The sequence below is a fragment of the Eulemur rufifrons genome, chromosome 7, assembly GCF_041146395.1.
Source record: "Eulemur rufifrons isolate Redbay chromosome 7, OSU_ERuf_1, whole genome shotgun sequence".
NCBI classification, from domain to species: domain Eukaryota; kingdom Metazoa; phylum Chordata; class Mammalia; order Primates; family Lemuridae; genus Eulemur; species Eulemur rufifrons.
Genome location: NC_090989.1, coordinates 223,055,636 through 223,075,949, shown reverse-complemented (window position 1 = coordinate 223,075,949; position 20,314 = coordinate 223,055,636). Strand labels below are relative to the sequence as shown.

Here is a 20,314-nt window from a genome sequence, read left to right as displayed (position 1 = left end):
AGTTTGGTTTTACAGTGTTAACATGGCCTGGTGAGAGCAGAGAAGTCAAAGTTGGGAGCCTGAGGTTTCCCCTCCCACCACAGATCCACAACTGACACACTGGTTTTCTGTCTCCACTATGAATATGGCATATTGGTGCCCTTTAGGAACATATTATCCAACAGTTCTCTGTAAAGCACTTTGGAATCTTTAGTTATATATTTTTATGAAATTACAATGAATATTTGCTGTCTTGAAGTATGGAATTCCTGTCTCTCTCCTCTCCAAACACAAATATATAAAATAACACATTTAAAATTTTATCTATTTACTTTTCTTCCAAGAGCTAAAAGAAAACAATTCCTATTTTTCCCACTTTCAACTATCTTATATTAGGCCTGATTTGGGAAGGAAGGAAGGTCCTTAAAGTAAGGCAAAGGACTCATTTAGGACAACTATCTGGCCTTTATTTTAGGGTGGAGTGCTACTGTTTCCTTTTGAACACAGTTTTCAGGCTGATCTTTAATTGTACACATACTGCCCTCTAAGTGGGATGCTTTCCAATCCACAAAATGTTAGTTGTCAGAAAAAAAGAACTAATTCTTGGTGGGATGCTTAAAAATGATAACTAATGAAACATAAATCAAAGCATCCTGCCTACTTATATTAATATCAGTATCTCACCAAAGGATAAAACACCTCATGGGGCCATGTCTAGCAACAGGAATAAAAAAACAATGGGCCACAATCAACAAGTGTTTGATAAAACTTCCGTCCTCTGTTTTCTACTCAAATATTACACTTAAATATAATCTTGCTCCCAAAAACCGTAAGAAAGGCACTCAAATTAACACAGTGTGTATAGTTATTCCTTAAAAAAAACTGGGTGATGGTAAGTAGACTTCTTGGGGTTGATTTTTCTTGCTCATTGCCTTCATGACACTGAATTTGCCTAAACTTTCCCGTACCTCCACACACTTTTCCATTAAATAGAAGCTCACTACAGAGCATACCTAAATGTGGGGAGGTAGTAGCACATAAAGTGCTAGGGTTTGCACAGTTCTATTTGAGAAATTTATTCAAAAGACAAAAGGTTCAGTTGTTATAATGCGGTTCAAAATTTCTCGCATACTTTAAATATCTTAAAAGTTTTAAAACATATCTTTCTAGTAAGAAATTACCAGTAAGCTTAAAATGGCTTTATGCAAAGAAAAAAAAAAAAGGATCATATGTTACTTCCTTTTACAACTAAATCTTTATCTTCTATAGTTCAGAGGAACAAAGGTAGAGATTAGATGTTATACAGTAGGTGGTAGTTGCACTCCTAATCAGATACCATCTGTGCTATGTAAGATAAAATTAGACAATTTGTTCACCACAATTAAGAGTTCTTTTTATACACACACCCACACAGACACATGTCTGTGTGACCCAACATGCATAAATTGGCATGACTTGAACATATCAACATATCTAAATGACAAAATCTATCATATACACTTTCCTACAAACGGCTGCATAAAAATAAAAAAACTTTTATTTCCATATCACATGTCACATAAGTCCTTATTTGAAGACTTAAGTGGCTTTTAGTGATAACTTGTACACATTTAATCCTATTAATAATTAAGGTAGCCTTTAATTTAAATTACACACATACCATAGGAATAAGAAATATAACAGAAGGTATGGGCCCAGAGTTTCTAGAGAGGTAAAAAAATGTAAAATCTAGGAAAGAAAAAGAGGACACCAATATGTATCAAATGCTTAAGCTTAAAAAACTGACTCATACAGGTTTAAGAAATATCTAAAAGATCCACAGTTCAAGTTGGGAGGCAAAAAGGAGAAGCATAAAATGACTATCCATGTATACAGATCAACAAGTCACTGAAATCAAAGAATTTCTTCAGATGACCAAAAGTGGCAAGATCTGTTCTCTAATATAAATGAACAGAAAGTAGTGTTCTTAATGCAAGTGGGTTCCATTAGCTCTATGGATTTTTAATACACATTAAAGTACAGTTAATTGATAATTATAGAGCTGCATGTCTTGGCCAAGATTTAACAAGTTTAACAAAGGTAATTAAATGAAGAAAAAAAAATCTAAAGGAACTTACTCTAAATGCAATAGCTCTCCACAAGTATTACGAAACTAGAAAGCATCATTAGTTCACAATCCATTGCACTAATCCATCAATTTCTCAATCATCACTCACTCTACCTATCACTCACGACCAATCTTTCTCTTCTTCAAACAGTTAATCATTCATTAACTTAATAAATATTTAATGAGTCCTCACAATGTGCAAGGCACAAGTAGAATCTGGAAACACCATATTACCAAAATAGGTATACTAAAAAAAAAAAAAGTGGGGCAAGGCTGGTGGTGGAGACAGAGATCTTACTGTTTTTTGCTTGTCAGTAGTAGTATTAATCCACAGGATGGTACAATGACTTGCTATTCTTCCAGTGAAAGTTTAATGAAATGTGTTTTAATGTAAGCAACTAGGTATTTATAGAAAAATAAGTGAAAACTAACAAGCCCCTGAAAATAGACAAAGTCTTTCCACTGCATGAACTCAGTCAAAGATATTATCATGCTACAGCCTGTGAATTTAAATGGTGACCACTTAGGAACAAAAACTTAACCATATAGGGTAATACTAGGATTTTCTGTGAATGAACACTTAAAAAATGCAAATTTTAGAAATAAAATAGCACACAAAAGTCACGTACTAACAGTATCCTTTGGATATTTGTATTTTCACTCCCTACTTAAAACTTTATTAGGAAGACAAGAGACCAAGATATATTAAAGGACTGCATGGCTTCAGAAAGGGGTAGCTTAAAAGCCTTAGAAGATACGAAGATAGTTAATACCAAAGATGGGCAAGACATTCAGTGGAAGGTATAAAAAGACATGGAGCTCTATGAAAATGTAGCTAATTCACAGGGTATTGTCTATATTCGTGTACTGATACTTTCTCATATCAAAGTAAGAAGCCTTACCACTTAGGATACTAAAAATGATGCTTGGAAAAAAGGTAATACTGAGCGAGGCCAGAATTTGGCAACATGTATTAGCGGAATGAGTTGAATCTCCCATGTCTTCTTTGTGTAGTTTCCCACCAACTCCTGCAGGAGCTAAAAGTCATAAACTAATGGTTTTATTCATAGAGGTCTAGGTAGACCTTGAGGTATTTGATTCAAAATATGATTTGTACACAAAGGAACATGGAATCTATGTTCATAGTGGCAATTATTTTCTCACCTAAATACTATAAAAGCTATAAAAGGGTAATCTCTTTGTCCCAAGAGAGAAGAGCAAGTTCTGTTTACTAGGGCCAAGCAAAGGACCTCCTCCTCCTTATGACAATGCACCTAACTCAAGTCCAGGCTTTTCATAATAGTGACATAGAAGAGGTTTGCCTTTCCTTACATCTTTCTCCCCACTTTACAGATTACCTAGCAAATAAAAGGGAGAACAGGGAAAGCATGGTGGTCACACTTATTTCTGCCACTATTACATTCTGCACACGAACAGGACAACAGACAGCTTACATCATTAGAGGAACTTTTAGAGGGGCAGCTCTTGTTCTTATTTCCCCTGTGTGTATGTTTTAGAGGGGGTATGAAATTATTGCAAATAGGGAGAATATCTTCAGGATGCATCCCTGAAATAAGATAGGAAAAATATACAAAAGGGAAAGTGACAAAAAATAGAGAATGGATTGGCAAAATAAATAGGAAGATATGTGGAAAGAAGAAACAAAGACCATTTACAAAGGGGGAAACAATAAGAAAGTAGACTTACTTGGCCCTTTCCCCACCCCCACCTCACAGACCTGAAAAACTCAGCCCTTGTTATTAAAAAGATAAGATACGGCTATATTATGGATACTTTGGTACCTCATCCCTGATAAGTTCAGTATCAAAGTGTTATGTTTTGAAAATAAAGACTGAAGAACTAATCTTCAAAACTATTCTTTCCCCCTGGCTTTTGCCAGTAAACTTTTTAATAGTCACTTTAAAATAATTTTGTAGTTTATCTAGTATATCCTCAATAATTTAAATTTTTAAAGAGAAAGATTTTTATGGATACATTTCTATGTATATTTCTCCCATTTTTTTTCATAAGTAAATTTAAAAGGGAAATAGTAATAACTAAAAATGGCATTCCAGGTTTTTTTAAAAAATCAATTTTATAAGGGCTGACAAGTGTTTTGGCATATACCAAATTTGAGGTAAAAACAATCTATCAAAACTAGTAATAAAAATAATTTTTTAGTGCTGTAATTACATAAACACTTAAATTATTTTAAAATAACCATTTAAAAAATGGATTACATTGGAAGTATTTTTTCATATAAATGCCAATACTTCTGACTTTGGTTATGTTAGTCTATAACTTGAGTAGAACACGCTAGAGAAGAGAATTGGTTTGTAGTTTGACATATCCATCCATCTAGCCATTTGATTCTCAAACAATTACATTAAGTCATTCTGTATTTGTATTAATGTTCTTTAGCTGAATTATAACATAAATTTTTAATTTTTTAAAAAATTTGCCTGCGCAGCAATTGCAATGAGGTGGGTGGAGGTGTGTGCGAACCAATTAGGAGAACCAAATGAGAAGCCTCATCTATAGAAATATAAAGAATGAGAAGTTAAAAAGAAAATTTAAGACTCACTGTTTAGCAGGAAAGAACTATACAATTATTTTAGCCCCAAAAGAATGCCAGTTCTTACAAAATAAATAAAATGAAAGATTTACGATGGACTTTTAACCTAAAGATGAAGAAAACATGGTTAGTCAATAATAGTAAACAGTTCATGCAATGTAAGGAAAGCAATATTGCACTAAAAGGAGAACTCTGTAAGACTAATCCACCTTTCATTGACTCAAAGTAACCAGCCATTTCCTGTATGCATTTGCAAACCTGGCTTGCTCTACGTTCCGGCAAGTGGACAACACTTGATCAATGAACCTGTGTTCCATTTCTAGGCCTAGGGAGTCTGGAGCTGGGGTCCGCTTCAGGCGTTTGGTTTCCTGGGAATAGCCTTTCTTGCTTGAGTCATTCAGTCCATCCACTTCCATTGCCTGAGATAGTTGGGGGCCTGCTGGAATAAGGTGCAAGTCACTCACAGTCCCCCTAGGGCTGTCCGCAGGTGACAACTGGGTCATGCTGTGAGGAAACCTACCATTTAAATGATGCTGAAGGTAGAAAACATGTCGCCTGTGATGGGGGAGAAGGAAGAAGAGAATAATGAAAATCACATTACAGAGTTAAGCGTTTCAGGAGAAATAAAAAAACAGTTGGTAATTTCAAAACATACAGCACTCGGTTCACTGCCCACTTCATAACCCAGAGTTATCTAGGGGAAGGAAGATAAACAGTTGAGATGAAGTCACTAACTATAACATGAAACTAGAAATAGGTCTTAGCCCAATTTCTGCTATAAATTATAATTCAAAACAGAACCAAAAATTAACCTCACTGATATCTTAGAAGACAAGTGATTCAGAAATAAGGGATTAAATATTTCTTTTAGAGGCTTATTCCGTGGCCTTTATCCAATACTTTCTTTCATAAGAATAACAGATCTGCTGCAATTGGTCTCATTATCTAGAAACCAACTGAGCTGTCTCTTAAATCCATCGCTATAGTTTTGAATATCCACATGCACTGGAGATGTGCTGGGCTCTGAGCAAAGCATGTAAAAAGACACAGTTCCTGTTCTCCCTCTAAGGAGATCAATTCTTCTGCCCTTAAAATCACCTGGAACTGTTTGTTAAAAATGAAGATACATGTGCCTAATCTCCAAAAATGCTGTGGTGGAAACAGCAATAGAATTAGAAGTGGAGCCTGAAGATGTGACTGAATTGGTGTAATCTCATGATAAAACTTGAAAGGATGAGGAGTTGTTTCTTATGGATGAGATGGAATCTACTCTTAGTGAAGATGCTATGAACGTTGTTGAAACTACAACAAAGGATTTAGAATATTAGATAAATTTGGTTAATCTGGCAGCGTTTGACAGGACTGACTCCAATTTTGAAAGAAGTTCCACTGTGGGCCAAAATGTTATTAAACAACATTGAGTGCTAGAGAAATCTCTCATGAAAGGAACAGTCTATTGATGAGGCAAACTTCATTGCTGTCTTATATTAAGAAATCGCCACAGCCACCCCAACCTTCTACAACCACCACTCTGATCAGTCAGCAGCCACCAACATCAAGGCAAGATTCTCCACAAGCAAAAAGACTGACTCACTGATGGCTCAGAGAATTGTCAGCATTTTTTATTAATAAAATATTTTTTAATTAAAGTAAGTATATGTTTTTAGAGATCATGGTATTGCACACTTAATAGGCTACAATATAGCATAAATATAACTTTTATATGTACTTGGAAATCAAAAAAATTATGTGACTCGCTTTATTGTGATATTCACTTTATTGCAGTGGTCTAGTACTGAACCTGTAATATCTTTGAGGTATGGCTGAAGCAACAAAAGTCTGTAACAACAAAACCTAAGTTAAGATCTATCTTCTCTCCTGCAAATGTGAAATAAGAATGTCTTGGTTTTAAGAGAAAAAGAGAATTCTCTACTTATGAAAGTGCCAAGGAGGGGAGATGGTCTTCTGTCTTCTGAATATATTTAACATGGGATAACAGCTGACCAGGTTTCCTCAAATAGGCTACAAGAAAGACTAGACTGGAGAAAGGGAGAAAATCTTAATAACTTCAGAAATAGACAAATTTTTAAAAATGCCTGCCTCTTGCCTAGCAGAGGTAAGTCTTTTGTTTATAAATAGAATCTTACGATATTTATGAAGGTGGAGATGTCTCCAAATAAAGGAAGCTTTGAAATAAATGAAACAAGCAAGGGGTTCATATACCTCAACTTCATTCTAGTATGAAATTTGCTTTACTGTCAAATGTACTCAAAACTCAGGTTAATAGATGGCTTACCTTCTGTCATTCCTTCCTACCAGTCTTTCCCTGCTCCCAAGAAGAAATTCTCTTATACTTTAGATAATCAAAAAGTATCAAGATATTATACATAAAGTAAGTTAATTTGCAGACCATCAGGGTCTGAAAAATGATAAAGCTTACCTTGTTCTTGGGGTTTAATCAATAGTCTCAATACTGTGCACGAAAATTATGTTAGGGTTTTTTCTTTTGTTTTAAAAACCAGAAGGCAGCACTTCATCCTAGGTATGCTAAATAGAAGGATTCCCAAGAAGGGGGTCCAGAAACTTTTGTTACTATTTTATTTTGCTTGTTTTTATTTTGTTTTGGAAGTAATATAGGTAATTCTGTTACACAGTCATGGTTGCACATCACTATCCTAAGCTATAGGCAGAGATCTGCATGAGGAATCTCATATTGATGATGATGATGATATGGTTAACACAAACAAACCCTCTCACACTCATTCAGTCAAAGTTCCACCATGAGATGACCATGTTTACTCAAGCAGGCAAGAATTAGGTGTAATACCTCCTGCAGCTCTCATAAGGACATGTGGTTTTATGCAGAAAATGGGTTTTCTCTTCTCTTACCTATGACACCAAAGGGTTTCATGTCCTGGGTAGGAATCGATAAGATCAGTGCTGAACTCAACTTCTTCTTCTAGAAGATGAGGAAGATTTATCCTTGGTTCCTCTGTTGAAGCTGCTGCTTCTTCATCTTTTGGAAGAACTGGGGATGGCTCGCTTCTCAAAGGGTTTTGCTCCAACACAGAACTGTCTGTCACAGTTTGGCTAATCAAAGACTTTAACAAAAACTGGCGGTAGTGAAATCCACTGTGGTCTGAAACGTGTATGGACGCCCAATGTTTAGTAGAAGATAGTTCATCAAGAAGAATCTTGTAGGAAGAAAAAGGGAAGTGAGAAGAGGAATTCCCAAAAATTTTTCTTTTTCCACTAATGCTTCTGATTTCTTTTGGTTTGTTCTTTGTTTTGCTGACAATACCATTCTTACCAATATTTTGTATATAATGTCCAGCACAGCGCCGTTACTTAGTAGAAGCTTAAGACATGCCAGTTTCCCCTTTCCCTCATAAAGTGATAGTTAAACAAAACAAAACAAAACAACAGAACAAAATTTAAGGACCTATCATTCTTTCCCTGGACCTTGACAAATCACATTCTGATTGGTACACACATAGAAAATTCAAATTCTTCACTAATAAGTTTCATGAGGGCAGAGACCAGGTCTGTCTTTTTCACTACTTAATTTTAGGGGGTTAGCACAAAAACATGATGCGTGAATAATAGGATTTTTCAAGAGCTCATGATTTTCACTATTCATCTCAAACTTAACATCAATGATAAATGAGTTTTTTAAACAAAAGAAATAAAATTCAGCAGTAAATTGTTTAAATCTTTGTACTACCAATCCTGTAAATAAAAGAAATTCAAATGAAATTATTTTTAAAAGCAGCATTTATGGAAAAAATTATCTGGCAGTGTCTTGGACAGGTAGCAAATATACATCAGTTTTGATCAGTGAAAGGTATATTGAGGGCCTACCACATTCCACCAGAGGATTTTCAGACCAGCTAAGGAAAAAAAGACACACTTGTGAACAGTGAATAATATACACAGTGTAATGCCAAATGACACCTTTACCTGCTTGTCAAGGGTCCCAGGCAAATGCCATTTCTTATACCCCTTTACTTCCCTAGAAAAAATCTTTCCTGGTTCTGCAACTCCAACACTTGTATACATAACATATTAAAGAATTTTCTGTGCATCGGTTCGTTCCCACTAAACTCTGCAGGTGCTTTAAGATATTTAGTTATTCCTAATTGATGTTTCAATCCCCTATACCTACTGACATCAGAGTGGATACATAAATATTTTATGAACAGATGAATGAACAATGTAATAGAAGAGATGACTAGTACAAAGGAATAAGGTTACTTCCAGACAGGATGGTCAAATTATATTAGTTGTATCAGTGGAATGTTTTAAATATCTCCTTTACGTTCTAATGAGTTTATTCATAGCCATCTAAATTTATTCTAGAGGCTATAGCTGTCCAGTCTCTGAGAAATAAAAAACGAGATCATTTATTTGAGTTTAAAAGATGAGCAATGTTAAAGTACCAGATAAAACCTCTACCTGAAAAAAAAATTCTCTTAATGTTATTACTGTTTTGAAGACTTAACCTGTAGGACATTTAGGCTATTAATACAGCAGCTTTTTAACTTTGGTATGGCTTCTTAATATGGACTGAAAAGAGGACTCCATTTGTTTACAATGAACTTATATAACATAAAAAAAACCTTCAGATTATTACAGAGTATTTCTATGTACAAAAATTGTAATTCATTGTTTAATTTTACACACATGAAAGTTATTCAACAAAATCAACTTAATGTCTTAAAAAAATTCTTAAGACTTTTTTAGAGAAAAATCCACTACATTCTTTTCCCTAAGATATAAACATGCATATTAAACCAAAGAGGAAACTTTAACAGGAATCTAGGACATTTTCTTATTAAAATAAAAAGGTATATAAATAAAGGCAATGATTTAAACAAAAAAACAACAACTACTTTTAAGCAATCTATATGGCTTAGGCTGAGTGTGGTGGCTCACGCCTGTAATCCCAGCATGTTGGGAGGCCGAGGTGGGAGGACTGCTTGAGCCCAGGAAATGGAGGTTACAGTGAGCTATGATCAGACCACTCACTGCACTTCAGCCTGGGCGACACAGTGAGACCTGGTCTCTAAAAACAATAATGATGATGATGATAATAAAAAAATAGAAAATTAAAGATATGGCTTAACTGTAAGGTACTGAGAGAATGAATGAACTTTATATGACATACCTGAAATGTCCTTATTCTTTTCCAATTTCCATATAAAAAATGAGTGAATAAATAAACTATAAGAAAACTATAATCAGGGTTATGAAACAAGAGGAATAACAGGTTGAAAACGAAAGGCTACTAAAAATGTACATGCCATCAGTCTTGTAAATTTTTAAAAATAACATTTGATTTTCCTTCTGATTTTTATCACTTCTAAAAGTGATCATTATAGAAAATTTCAATAATATAGAAAAATATAAAAAACGCAAACAAAAATCACCTATGATTCTATTGGCCAGAGATCATTATTCTAACATTCTGACATAAAACCAATCTTTTGGATATTTTTTTTGTGACTACACATGCACATAGTTTATTTTTAACACAAACTTGGGATACTCTTTTATACTGATTTTATTCCACTTAAGTTATTATCATATTCCTATGGCATTAAATATTATTCTATAATATAATTTTTAACTCTTGTATAATATTTCGCCCTCAATATTACCATATTTTAACCATTCCTCTATTTGTTTCTACTCTTGTATACATAACACTCTTATATATAAATCTATGTGCTATCTATTTATTTAGGAGAAATTTCTAGAAGAATACTTGCTGAAGCAGAGAAAAACTATGTTTGGTTCTTGATATGTACTGCCAAAGTGCCCTCTGGAAAGGTTGTATAATTTATACTCCTACTGGAAGTACATGTTAATGCCTATTTCCTAAATTAAATTCTTCATTAATACTTTAATCTTCACTAATGCAATAAATAGAAAATCACATTTCAATTTATATTTCGTTAATCATTAAGCCTAAATATTTTTTTCTTATATGATTGTTTTTCCTTTGTTTCTTCATTTATGAATTGCCTATTTTACCTAATTATCTATTTTTATAAATTGCCTAACTTACTATTTGTGATATTTACTATTTGTGAGTCATTCTTCTTCTCATGGGTTTGTAAGAGATCTTTATATATTAAGGATATTAAATCTCTCTCCTATACGTTATAAATATTTTTCTCCATAGATTATATTATTGCAATTGATTTTTAAATTTTTTTTCCTTTTTTCCCTGCAGCTTTGACAAATAAAATTTATATATATATTTATTATATATATTATTATATATATTATATATATTATTATATATATTTATATATATTTATGGTATACAACCTGTTTTTAAGTATACACTGTGAAATGATTACCACAATCAAGATAATTCACATACCCATCATCTCATATGGTCATTTTCCTTTTTGTTGTAAGAATATTTAAGACCTATTCTCCTAACAATTTTTAGGTATACGTTATTATCTAGAGTCACCATGCTCTGCAACAACTGATCTCCAAAATTTATTCATCCTAACTAAAACTTTGTACCCTATTACCAGCAACTCTCCTTTTCCCAATCCATCCTCTGCCCCTGCAGTCATTATTCTACTTTCTGCTTCTATGTATTCAACTTTTTTAGACTCTACCCATAAGCGAGGTCATGCAATATTGGTCTTTCTGTGCCTGGCCTATTTTACTTAGCATAATATCCAACAGGTCTCTTTTTCTTCATATAGATTTTTATTTCACTTAGAGTTCAGAGTTCAGTTTGGTATATGAGATAAAAAGTCTAACTTAATTATTTTCTAAAAAGTCAATCAATTTTACCTGCATCACGAGTTAAACAAAGAATCCTTGCTCTAAGTAATGTGAAATGCCATATTCACTATTAATGAAATCTGTAAGTATTATGTATTGGGATTTGTTTCTGGGCTATATTCTCTTCCATTACTGAGCCTATTCTTAAAACAGTACCACAGTTTTGATTACTCTGTCTTAATAAACATTTAAATATCCAACTGTATAATCTTCCTTATTTTTCCTTTTTTCCAACAATTTCTTAAAGCTTTATTCTTTCTAATGAATTTGAGAATAAATTTTTGAAGTTGAAAAAGAAATCAGTAATTTTTAGCATATCTACAGAGCTGTGCGGCCATCACCAGTATCTAATTTCAAGAATTTTTTTTTAGTTGAAAATTTTTTATTATGCAGTTTCCTTCTATACTTTGTCCTGTTTCCCCTAATGGTAACATTTTGCAAAAATGTGTCACAACTAAAATATTCAAATTTATACAATTTAGTTCTCTTATTTAGATTTACCTCGTTTTTGTACTCAATTATGTGTGTTTTGTTCTACACTATTTATTCAGAAGTGTGTACTTTCCACTATAGGCAAGATTCTTTATGTTGTCCTTTTATAACCACGTCCACTTCCTCTCTCCTGTCCCTAAGCCCCTGTAATCACTCATCTTGCCTCTGTTTCTACAATTTTGTTTTTATAAAAATGTTATATAAATGGAATCATATGGTATGTAACCTTCTGGAATTAGATTTTTTCATTCAGAATACTTCCCTGGAGATTCATCTGAATTGCTGCCTGTATCAACAGGTCCATATAGATATTTGTTTATTTTTGTGGTGATAAAAACACATAACATGAAGTCTACCTTCTTGGAAAGTTTTTAAGTGTATAGTACATATTGCTAACTATAGGCACATTGTTGTACAGCGGCTCTCAGAACTTTTTTTTCTTGTATGAAGCTCTATACCCAATGAACAACAACTCCCCATATCCCCCATCTCAACCCTTGAAAACCAACATTTTACTTTCTTCTTCTATGAGTCTGACTACCAGAGATACCTCATCTAAGTAAAATCATGCAGTTTTTGTCCTGTGCCTGGCTAACTCCAAGCATTTTTATCACCCCTCAGAAAACCCCATTCCTATCATAAGCTAAGCTCCATCCCCTCCTCTCCAGCATCTGGCACCCCCTAATCTGCTATGCCTATTGTGAACATGTCATATAAATGGAATCATACAGTATGTGGCCTTTTGAATCTGGCTGCTTTTAAGCAGCATAATGTTTTCAAGGGTCATCCACATTACAGCATGTATCAGTACTTCATTCCTTTTTTATGGCCAATCTTCCACTGTATGGATATTCTACATTTTGTTTTCTATTCCTCATATGATGAACATTTGGATTGTTACCATTTTTTGGGCTACTATGAATAATGTGGCTGTAAACGTTCTTGTCCAAGTTTTGGTATGAAATGTCATATATAGTAATTTTTTAATAATATATTGTTATTAACTATAATTTTTTCCATATATGGTAATTTTATGTTTAATATTTTGAGGTAATGCCAAACTATTTTCCACATGGCTGCACCATTTTACATTCCTACCAGTCATATATAAGGGTTCCAATCTCTCTACATCCTCCCTTATCAATACTTGTTATTGCCTATCTTTATTTTAGCCATCTTCGTTGGTGTGAAGTGGTATTTTACTCACTGTGGTTCTGATTTCCATTTCCCTACTGGTAATGATGTTGAATATCTCTTCATGTCTTTATTGGCCATTTGTACACCCTTTTTGAGGAAATCACCCTATGTGCTTTTTCAGGTGATGCACCCTATCAACTTTTTATTTTTTATTTTTTTGAGACAGGGTCTCATTCTGTTGTCCAAGCTGGAGTGCAGTGGCACCATCAAAGTTCACTGTAATCTTGAATTCCTGGGCTCAGGTGATCCTTCTACCTCAGCCTCCCGAGTAACTGGGACTACAAGCGCATGCCACCATGCCCGGCTAATTTTTTGTAGAGACACAGTCTCACTGTATTGCCTAGGCTGGTCTCCAACTCTTGTCCTCAAGTAATCCTTCAGCCTTGGCCTCCCAAAGTGCTGGGATTACAGGCACAAGCCATTGCACCTGGCCACCATATCAATTTTTAATTGGCTAGTAGTAATAAACGCTACATGACTGTGAGGCTTTCCTCCCACCCTACTGTCAAAATTAAGAGTATTTTGAAATTTACTTAAATATATGTTCATTTAAACATGCAAACATCACAGGGAACATAAAATTGAAAATTAAAGTCTCATAATTCTACCCCATAGCACTACTAACCATTATCCTCTAATTCTTTTTATCTGACTAGAAAACTAATCCATGCTCATTATAAAAAAGAAAAAATATCCCACAACATTGTGTACGTATGTATAAATAACTGCTGAGCACTTAACTACGTGCCAAGCACTAATTCAAACACTTTAAAGTATTTGCTGTCTTACTCAATGATAATAAATATACTAAAAATTATATTAGGCCTACTCCATATTTATAGTGTTATATCCTCAACCTATTGTGAACAGTTTTCTTCAAATAATATTTTTAGTTGCAAAAAAAATTCCACTTGTGATGGACTGTAAAGTAACTAATCCCTCACTATTGGAGGGTTACAGTTGTTCTAGTTTTCCACTATTATAAACTCTACTTTTATACATCAAACTTTCGTATTTAATATAATAGCCAGTGTTTATTGAGCACTTAGGAAGAGCACTCTGATAACCACTTTATGTGGATCTTCTCATTCAATTTGCATCACTCAGTGAGATAGGAATTATCATCATCCCCATTTTATAGAAGAGGAAACTGAAGGTTGGAGAGGCTAAGTAACTTCCTTAAGGCTATAAAGCAAATTGGTGGTAAAGCCAGGATGAAAATGAGGTCTGTATGACCACTGAGTGGACCCTTTAATCACTATACCATACGTCATCTCCCATTATTTCTTTAGTATGAATTCCTGGAAGCAGAACTCTTACAGATAACACTCTTTTTTTAAAGTGTGATAAATGCTGCCACTCTGCCCTTCAGTAAGATTATAATAATTTTTATAATGCTCATTTTCAAACCCTTATCCAGCACTTTAAAAAATCATTTTCAATTTTCTAAATAAAAAAATGCTAGTTCATTTTACATACATATATATATACACACACATATATAAAACTAAGCTGCTTTAGACTACTGGTACTTTTGTGATTACCTCCTCTAATAGACAAAGCATAGAACATGTTCTCCTAGCTGGGTCCACTGACTTGTAACAACAGAAAGGAGATTTTGCAAATTTAGCACTCTTCACTGCAAACAAAAGAGTGAAATATGCTGCAGCAGTAGTGGGGACAGGAAGAATGGCAAGTCCCCCCACAAGGGCAGGTCAAGGAAGGCTGATAACATGTGAACGCAGGACTGGACCTGGGTAGCTGAGGCAACATGCCCCTAATGAGTTGTCATCTTTAACATCAGATGGTCTCAAGTAACCAAGAATTTCACCTTGGCTCTTCGTTCCTGATTTTATGGGAATGCCACTTCAAAAGGTCCACAGCATGGTAGAAAATTTCCGAAGACCTCTCAGTGTACCTGGACTCTACCCTCCTTTTTATCCCCAACCATCCCCATGTCTCTCCCCACCTCTATACACTATCAAGTTGTAGAGCTGAGATGAAGGGCTATATATCACTCCCTATCACCCAGCAGCCCACCAGATAACTTGTACTCACTCCTCCAGACTCAGACTGTGTATTCCCCCTCCTTCTGGCGGCTGTTTCCAATGAGCCCAGCCATTGGAGCCATTTCTCTGTGCTCCCACTATATTCTGAGCTTTCCTCACTTCCTTCAAGTGTCACTTCCTTCAAGTGTCTCACTGCTTTGTAATTACTGATCTACTTCTTCAAGTAGATTTTCAACTATGCTGCTTTGTAACTGCTGGTCTACTTCCTCAATTAAATTTTCAATTCGTTAAGGGTGAGCACTTTGCTTTTACTGCCACACCCAGTATACATGGCAATGGCTGGGAACGACAGGGTTTCAGCACATTTTCAAGAATAAACTACACTAAGTTGGAACAAGCAAACTGGAAGCCAATTTCACCTAAACTTCCTATCTATGGGAGAACAAAGAAAGGAATTAAAATAGAGTGAGCTGCTATCAGGTGCCTAGCACTTCACACACATTAACTCAAGCAACTCTGAAGCAGGCCATAGAGTCCCTATGTTATAAATGAAAGCATTAAAGCCTTACTTTGCACACATAGCCAGTAGGGTCAGAATCTGAACCCAGGTCGATGTGATTCTAAGCCTTTGCTCTCTCTACTCCATCAGGCAGCCTGGTCTCCCCTCCTGAAACTCACAGCTATATAAACTAGAAGAGAAAGGCTACTCTTTCAGAATTGTTAGTTTAAAATCCCCTGGAACTAAAAATTCTCCGACGTGTCCTGGAGGAATCTGGCTAGGAAACAAAGAGGAGAGAGGGAACCTAGGGAGGGACATGTAGGAAGAAGAGGGTGATAAGCTAAAATTACACAATACTTCCCAACTAATCTAAGCACCATTTGGGGTGCTATGACTTTCAACTTGACCTCTTTTAACTGTCCTAAGCCTGAAAAACTTTTTGGCCAAGTACCCTAGATTCCTATGGCACTGTGATACCATAAGAGGAGAATAAAAAAATTGAGACTCTGTAGTATATAAGAAGCAATACAAGGGATATGAGGCTTTCATTCTGATGAATAATAAGTGGTGCAAATGTAGCTAAGTTTAAGCCATTAAAATTCTCTGAAAATCTCCATCTTCTCATTTCTAAACTGAAAAGATTAGGCTGTGAGTTTCCAACCTGGCTCTGCATCCAAATAACCCCCTGAGCCTGTGGAAAATATTGATCTTTAGATCCTATCCTCATTCTGGTTTAGTTATGCCTACAGTGGGACTTAAGAAATCCCCAGGTAATTTATAGGCTCAGCCAAGTTTGAAAACACCTAGGTGAGATCGTCTGTGTCTGCCTCCCTCTCCCTACTTCTAGGAGAGGAAAGTGTGAAAAGACAGACAGGTGACTCAGCATATTAAGTCACATAACCAAAGACTACCAAGAAATGGCAATCTAATGCTGTAAGTCTCAATAATCCCTTCCTGTTTCAGGGTAAAGTGAGTTACGCTCAGTCTTCCTCGACTGGTTAAATCTGCCTTTGTTTTTACCAATACACTAGCTTTAAGAATGCCAAAAAACTGGCTGGGTGTGGTGGTGGCTCACGCCTATAATCCTAACACTCTGGGAGGTCGAGGTGGGAGGATCGCCTGAGCTCCGGAGTTCGATACCAGTCTGAGCAAAAGTGAGACCCTGTCTCTACTAAAAAAAAAAAAAAAATAGAAAGAAATTAGCTGGACAACTGAAAATATACATAGAAAAAATTAGCTGGGCATGGTGGCGCATGCCTATAGTCTCAGCTACTCGAGAGGCTGAGGCAGTAGGATCGCTTGAGCCCAGGAGTTTGAGGTTGCTGTGAGCTAGGCTGACGCCATGGTACTTTAGCCGGGGCAATAAAGTGAGACTCTGTCTCAAAAAAAAAAGAAAAAGAAAAAGAAAAAGAAAAAGAAAAAGAAAAAGAAAAAAAGAAAGCCAAAAACTGCACTGGTGGGGAATACAACCTTTTTTTTAATTGCTAGGGTTTCTCTGGAGGTGTTAGCTGTCATGATCCTCTTGTGTTGCTAGATTATTAGGTTCCTCTACTCCTTTAAAGCTCTTCTGAGGGTAAACTTCTACCAGAATATTTTAATGGCAGATGGGCAGCCTACCCAGGAGACTGAGTAATATCCTACCTTGACATCTAGCTTGGCCAAGTGTTGTAAAACCCAGATGCGATGGGACCAGGCATTATAGTTGCTTGGGTATCTCCCTGCTGCTTCACCACAGACCTCCATCTCTTCTTGTATTAGCCGAAGTGTCCTTTCTGCAGGAATTGTTCCCAAGTTTCCTTTGGTTACAAAGGAAGGCAAGGAGGTTTCCTGAATTAGCTGTTGTAGCACCCATCTCCTGTTAAGGTGGCATGCGGGAAAGAGAACAAGGAAAGAACATAAACCAGAGAAGAAAAACAATTAGTTTTTGTTGTTCTTAATTTAATTTCCATTCACAGACAATGCAAAATAATACCTATCTATAAGCCTAGTTTTTGGGATATGGGTAGGGGATATTGTTTTGTAGTTTTTAAAGACAAACTTAGCAGTATGGATGAAGAGGCTGGGGGTGGAGATATACAGGGAAAAAAAAATCCTTCTAAAACTTTAAAATTTGTCAAAAAGAAATGTCATTAATTCTAAAATAACTGTAAAAACTTCACCTGGCTAGGAAATGTAAAGGCAGTTCTGTGTGTGTGTGTGGTGGTGGTGGTGATAGTAACGGTGACGGGGTATAAATTAATGGCTGCTAAATATTAGAAGAGTCATAGTTCACATTTTTAATTATATGTGAATGCCTTACTCTATGTGTATTTGTTTGCAAACAAGAAAATGCATTTTAACAGCTTTCATTAAGCAAAATTTCTACATTACAGAATAAAATCTGAAAGAGAACAAATACAATATGATTAGATAAATCATTAAGGAGGTTTCAAAACGTCTTTATCCACAGATTTTCTTTTGGTCTATTTAAGATCTGCATTAGTACGCATTTAAATAGAAAGCACTAAGAAAGTATTTCTAACTACTTAATGTCTTTAGTTTGTACAAATATTTTCCCCATATGAAAGCAGTCTTTTAGACTAAAAATTTCTAACCCAAAGGTACAGGAATTTGAGTAAGAAGACTCATTTTGTGATTTTCAAATAATGAGATTTTTTATTTAATAAAATAGTACTTTATAAAATAATTAGACAAGCCAATAAATTGATGGATGCATATTCAATAGTTCTTTCCCCTGCAATCACCTTTCCAAACCCCCAACCACAAAATCTTCTCTGAGGTCTACTAACCCAATTTCTAGTAAGGAAGAAAACACAACTGACTGTGTGGTTTGGAAGGAGCTGATAGATCTGCGATGTTAGTCAAAGACAAGGTTATAGCTAAGACACCTTGAACGAATGGACATAAGATCCTAAAAATGCCCAGGATATACGAAAAAGTTAAGAGCTGCTTAATAAACTGAGTAACTTCTCTACTGATGCCAACCAGCAAGCCCACACCATCTCATTTTAGTCAAATGACAGTAGTTACATAGGGCCTGAGAGGAAGATGATTCCACATAGCCAGGATTCTGAGAGTCCTAATGTGTATTCTAGCTATCGTAGCCATTTAACCAAAAAATGTTCTTTGCATTTATGGTCTTAACAACTTTAGCTCAGCTTACACATCACTCACCTTGGCTGCCCTTAACTTCCTCTGTAAGTTAATTTTAATAACCACAATCATCACTACTATCATCTTTACCAGGAACACAACAGAATGCATTTAAAAATCCAAGTTGTTCATTATAGTTGAGTATATAAATGCAATCTAATAATAATAATAATGATAATAATAGCAAACATTTGAGTATTTAGTATGTGCCAGGCACCGTGGTAGTGTTTACATGCATTATATCATGTAAATGCAACCATTAACTCTATGAAAGAGGTATAATTATTATTCTTATTTTACAAATGAGAACATTGAGGCTTGGAGAGGTTAAATAATTTCCCATGAACACTTAGGCAGAAAGTGATATAGCCCCTACATTTAAACGTAGGTAATATGACTTTAGAATTCCTGCTTTGAACCAATATGTGACCCTGCCTCACTCACATGCTGCGTTTCTTTCTCCAGCCATTCTGAATTCTAAGTAAGAATACTATGTTGTAAATTAATCATACCTGTGAATCCATGTTTCTGGACTCTTTGGAAACTTAGTTAAGGCCAATTTTCCCAGATGTAAATCTTTAATTGGATTTAAAGTGCCAGACAGGATCAGCTCTTTCCTGTAGAAGAAAAATTAAAAAAAAATTACTTTACCCTTTTATCAAAACATTCTGCATGGCTTTTAATATAACCTCATTGTGAAGGGAATTGCCAAGAATTAAAAAGAAACCTAAAACCATTCTGGTATGTGAAACTCTCATAAATGTCCCACACAGTAACCAAGAACGTATTCTCATAATCTCAAAATGACAAATTAATAAGCAGAAGGAGCAGCTCTTAAAATCAACAATGGAACTTCAGTTGACTGGGAGAGGAAAAAGGGATTTTCTGGCCTATCTCATTTCCAAAAGTTATAACGCCTGACAGCAGTATTTATAGGGCCAATCCAATACCAGTGAAGAATTGCTCTAGCTTTCAAAATAGGACTTGACATGGTCTAGTTCATCACAAAACCACACATAAAACAAACACAATATGATTGGGATGTAAGGAAAAAATCTTTCACTGAATCACTAACAAAATTACTATTTTTATTTTTGAATTTGAATTTTCCCTTCTACCTTTTCCCATATGCATATATATTTTAACATATAATTTTATATATCTTGCTCACTGCATCTTAAGAATTTCTCCATGGCTCTATTTAATCTTTGTAATGAACATTTTAAATGATGAAAGTTTTCATTCAGTAGTTATGCTGTAATTTAATGACCTTTTCCCCTAGTGTTAGATATTTAGGTTGTTTCTAACTTTTTGCTATTTTAAAAGAATTCGGGGGTGGGGGGGACCTTTGTGCTTATGACTTCTTTCTTTTGTACTCTTACTTAGGATAAGTTTCCAAAAAGGTATTACCATATAAACACTTGCGTGACCCTTGATATACTAGGCCATTCCTTTTTGAAATATAAGCAGAAATAATAGAAATGTAAGGT

The 20,314-nt window shown here is 35.0% G+C and overlaps 1 protein-coding gene across 3 annotated transcripts in view; it reads right to left on the bottom strand.

The window, feature by feature from the left end:
• Positions 1–4,810: 4,810 nt before the first annotated feature.
• PTAR1 (protein prenyltransferase alpha subunit repeat containing 1) overlaps positions 4,811–20,314 on the bottom strand; it is a 38,336-nt gene continuing 22,832 nt past the window's right edge. Inside the window, exons 4-8 of one of the 3 annotated variants that reach the window (XM_069474131.1) lie at positions 19,337–19,441; positions 17,313–17,526; positions 7,551–7,855; positions 5,182–5,216; positions 4,811–5,100 (exon numbers count right to left, since the gene is read on the bottom strand). In XM_069474131.1, coding sequence (XP_069330232.1) covers positions 4,874–5,100; positions 5,182–5,216; positions 7,551–7,855; positions 17,313–17,526; positions 19,337–19,441 — 886 coding nt within the window. In that variant the 3' untranslated portion in view covers positions 4,811–4,873. Of the gene's footprint in view, positions 5,217–7,550; positions 7,856–17,312; positions 17,527–19,336; positions 19,442–20,314 lie in introns of all 3 variants that reach the window. The other 2 variants (XM_069474133.1, XM_069474130.1) reach the window with 2 other exon arrangements.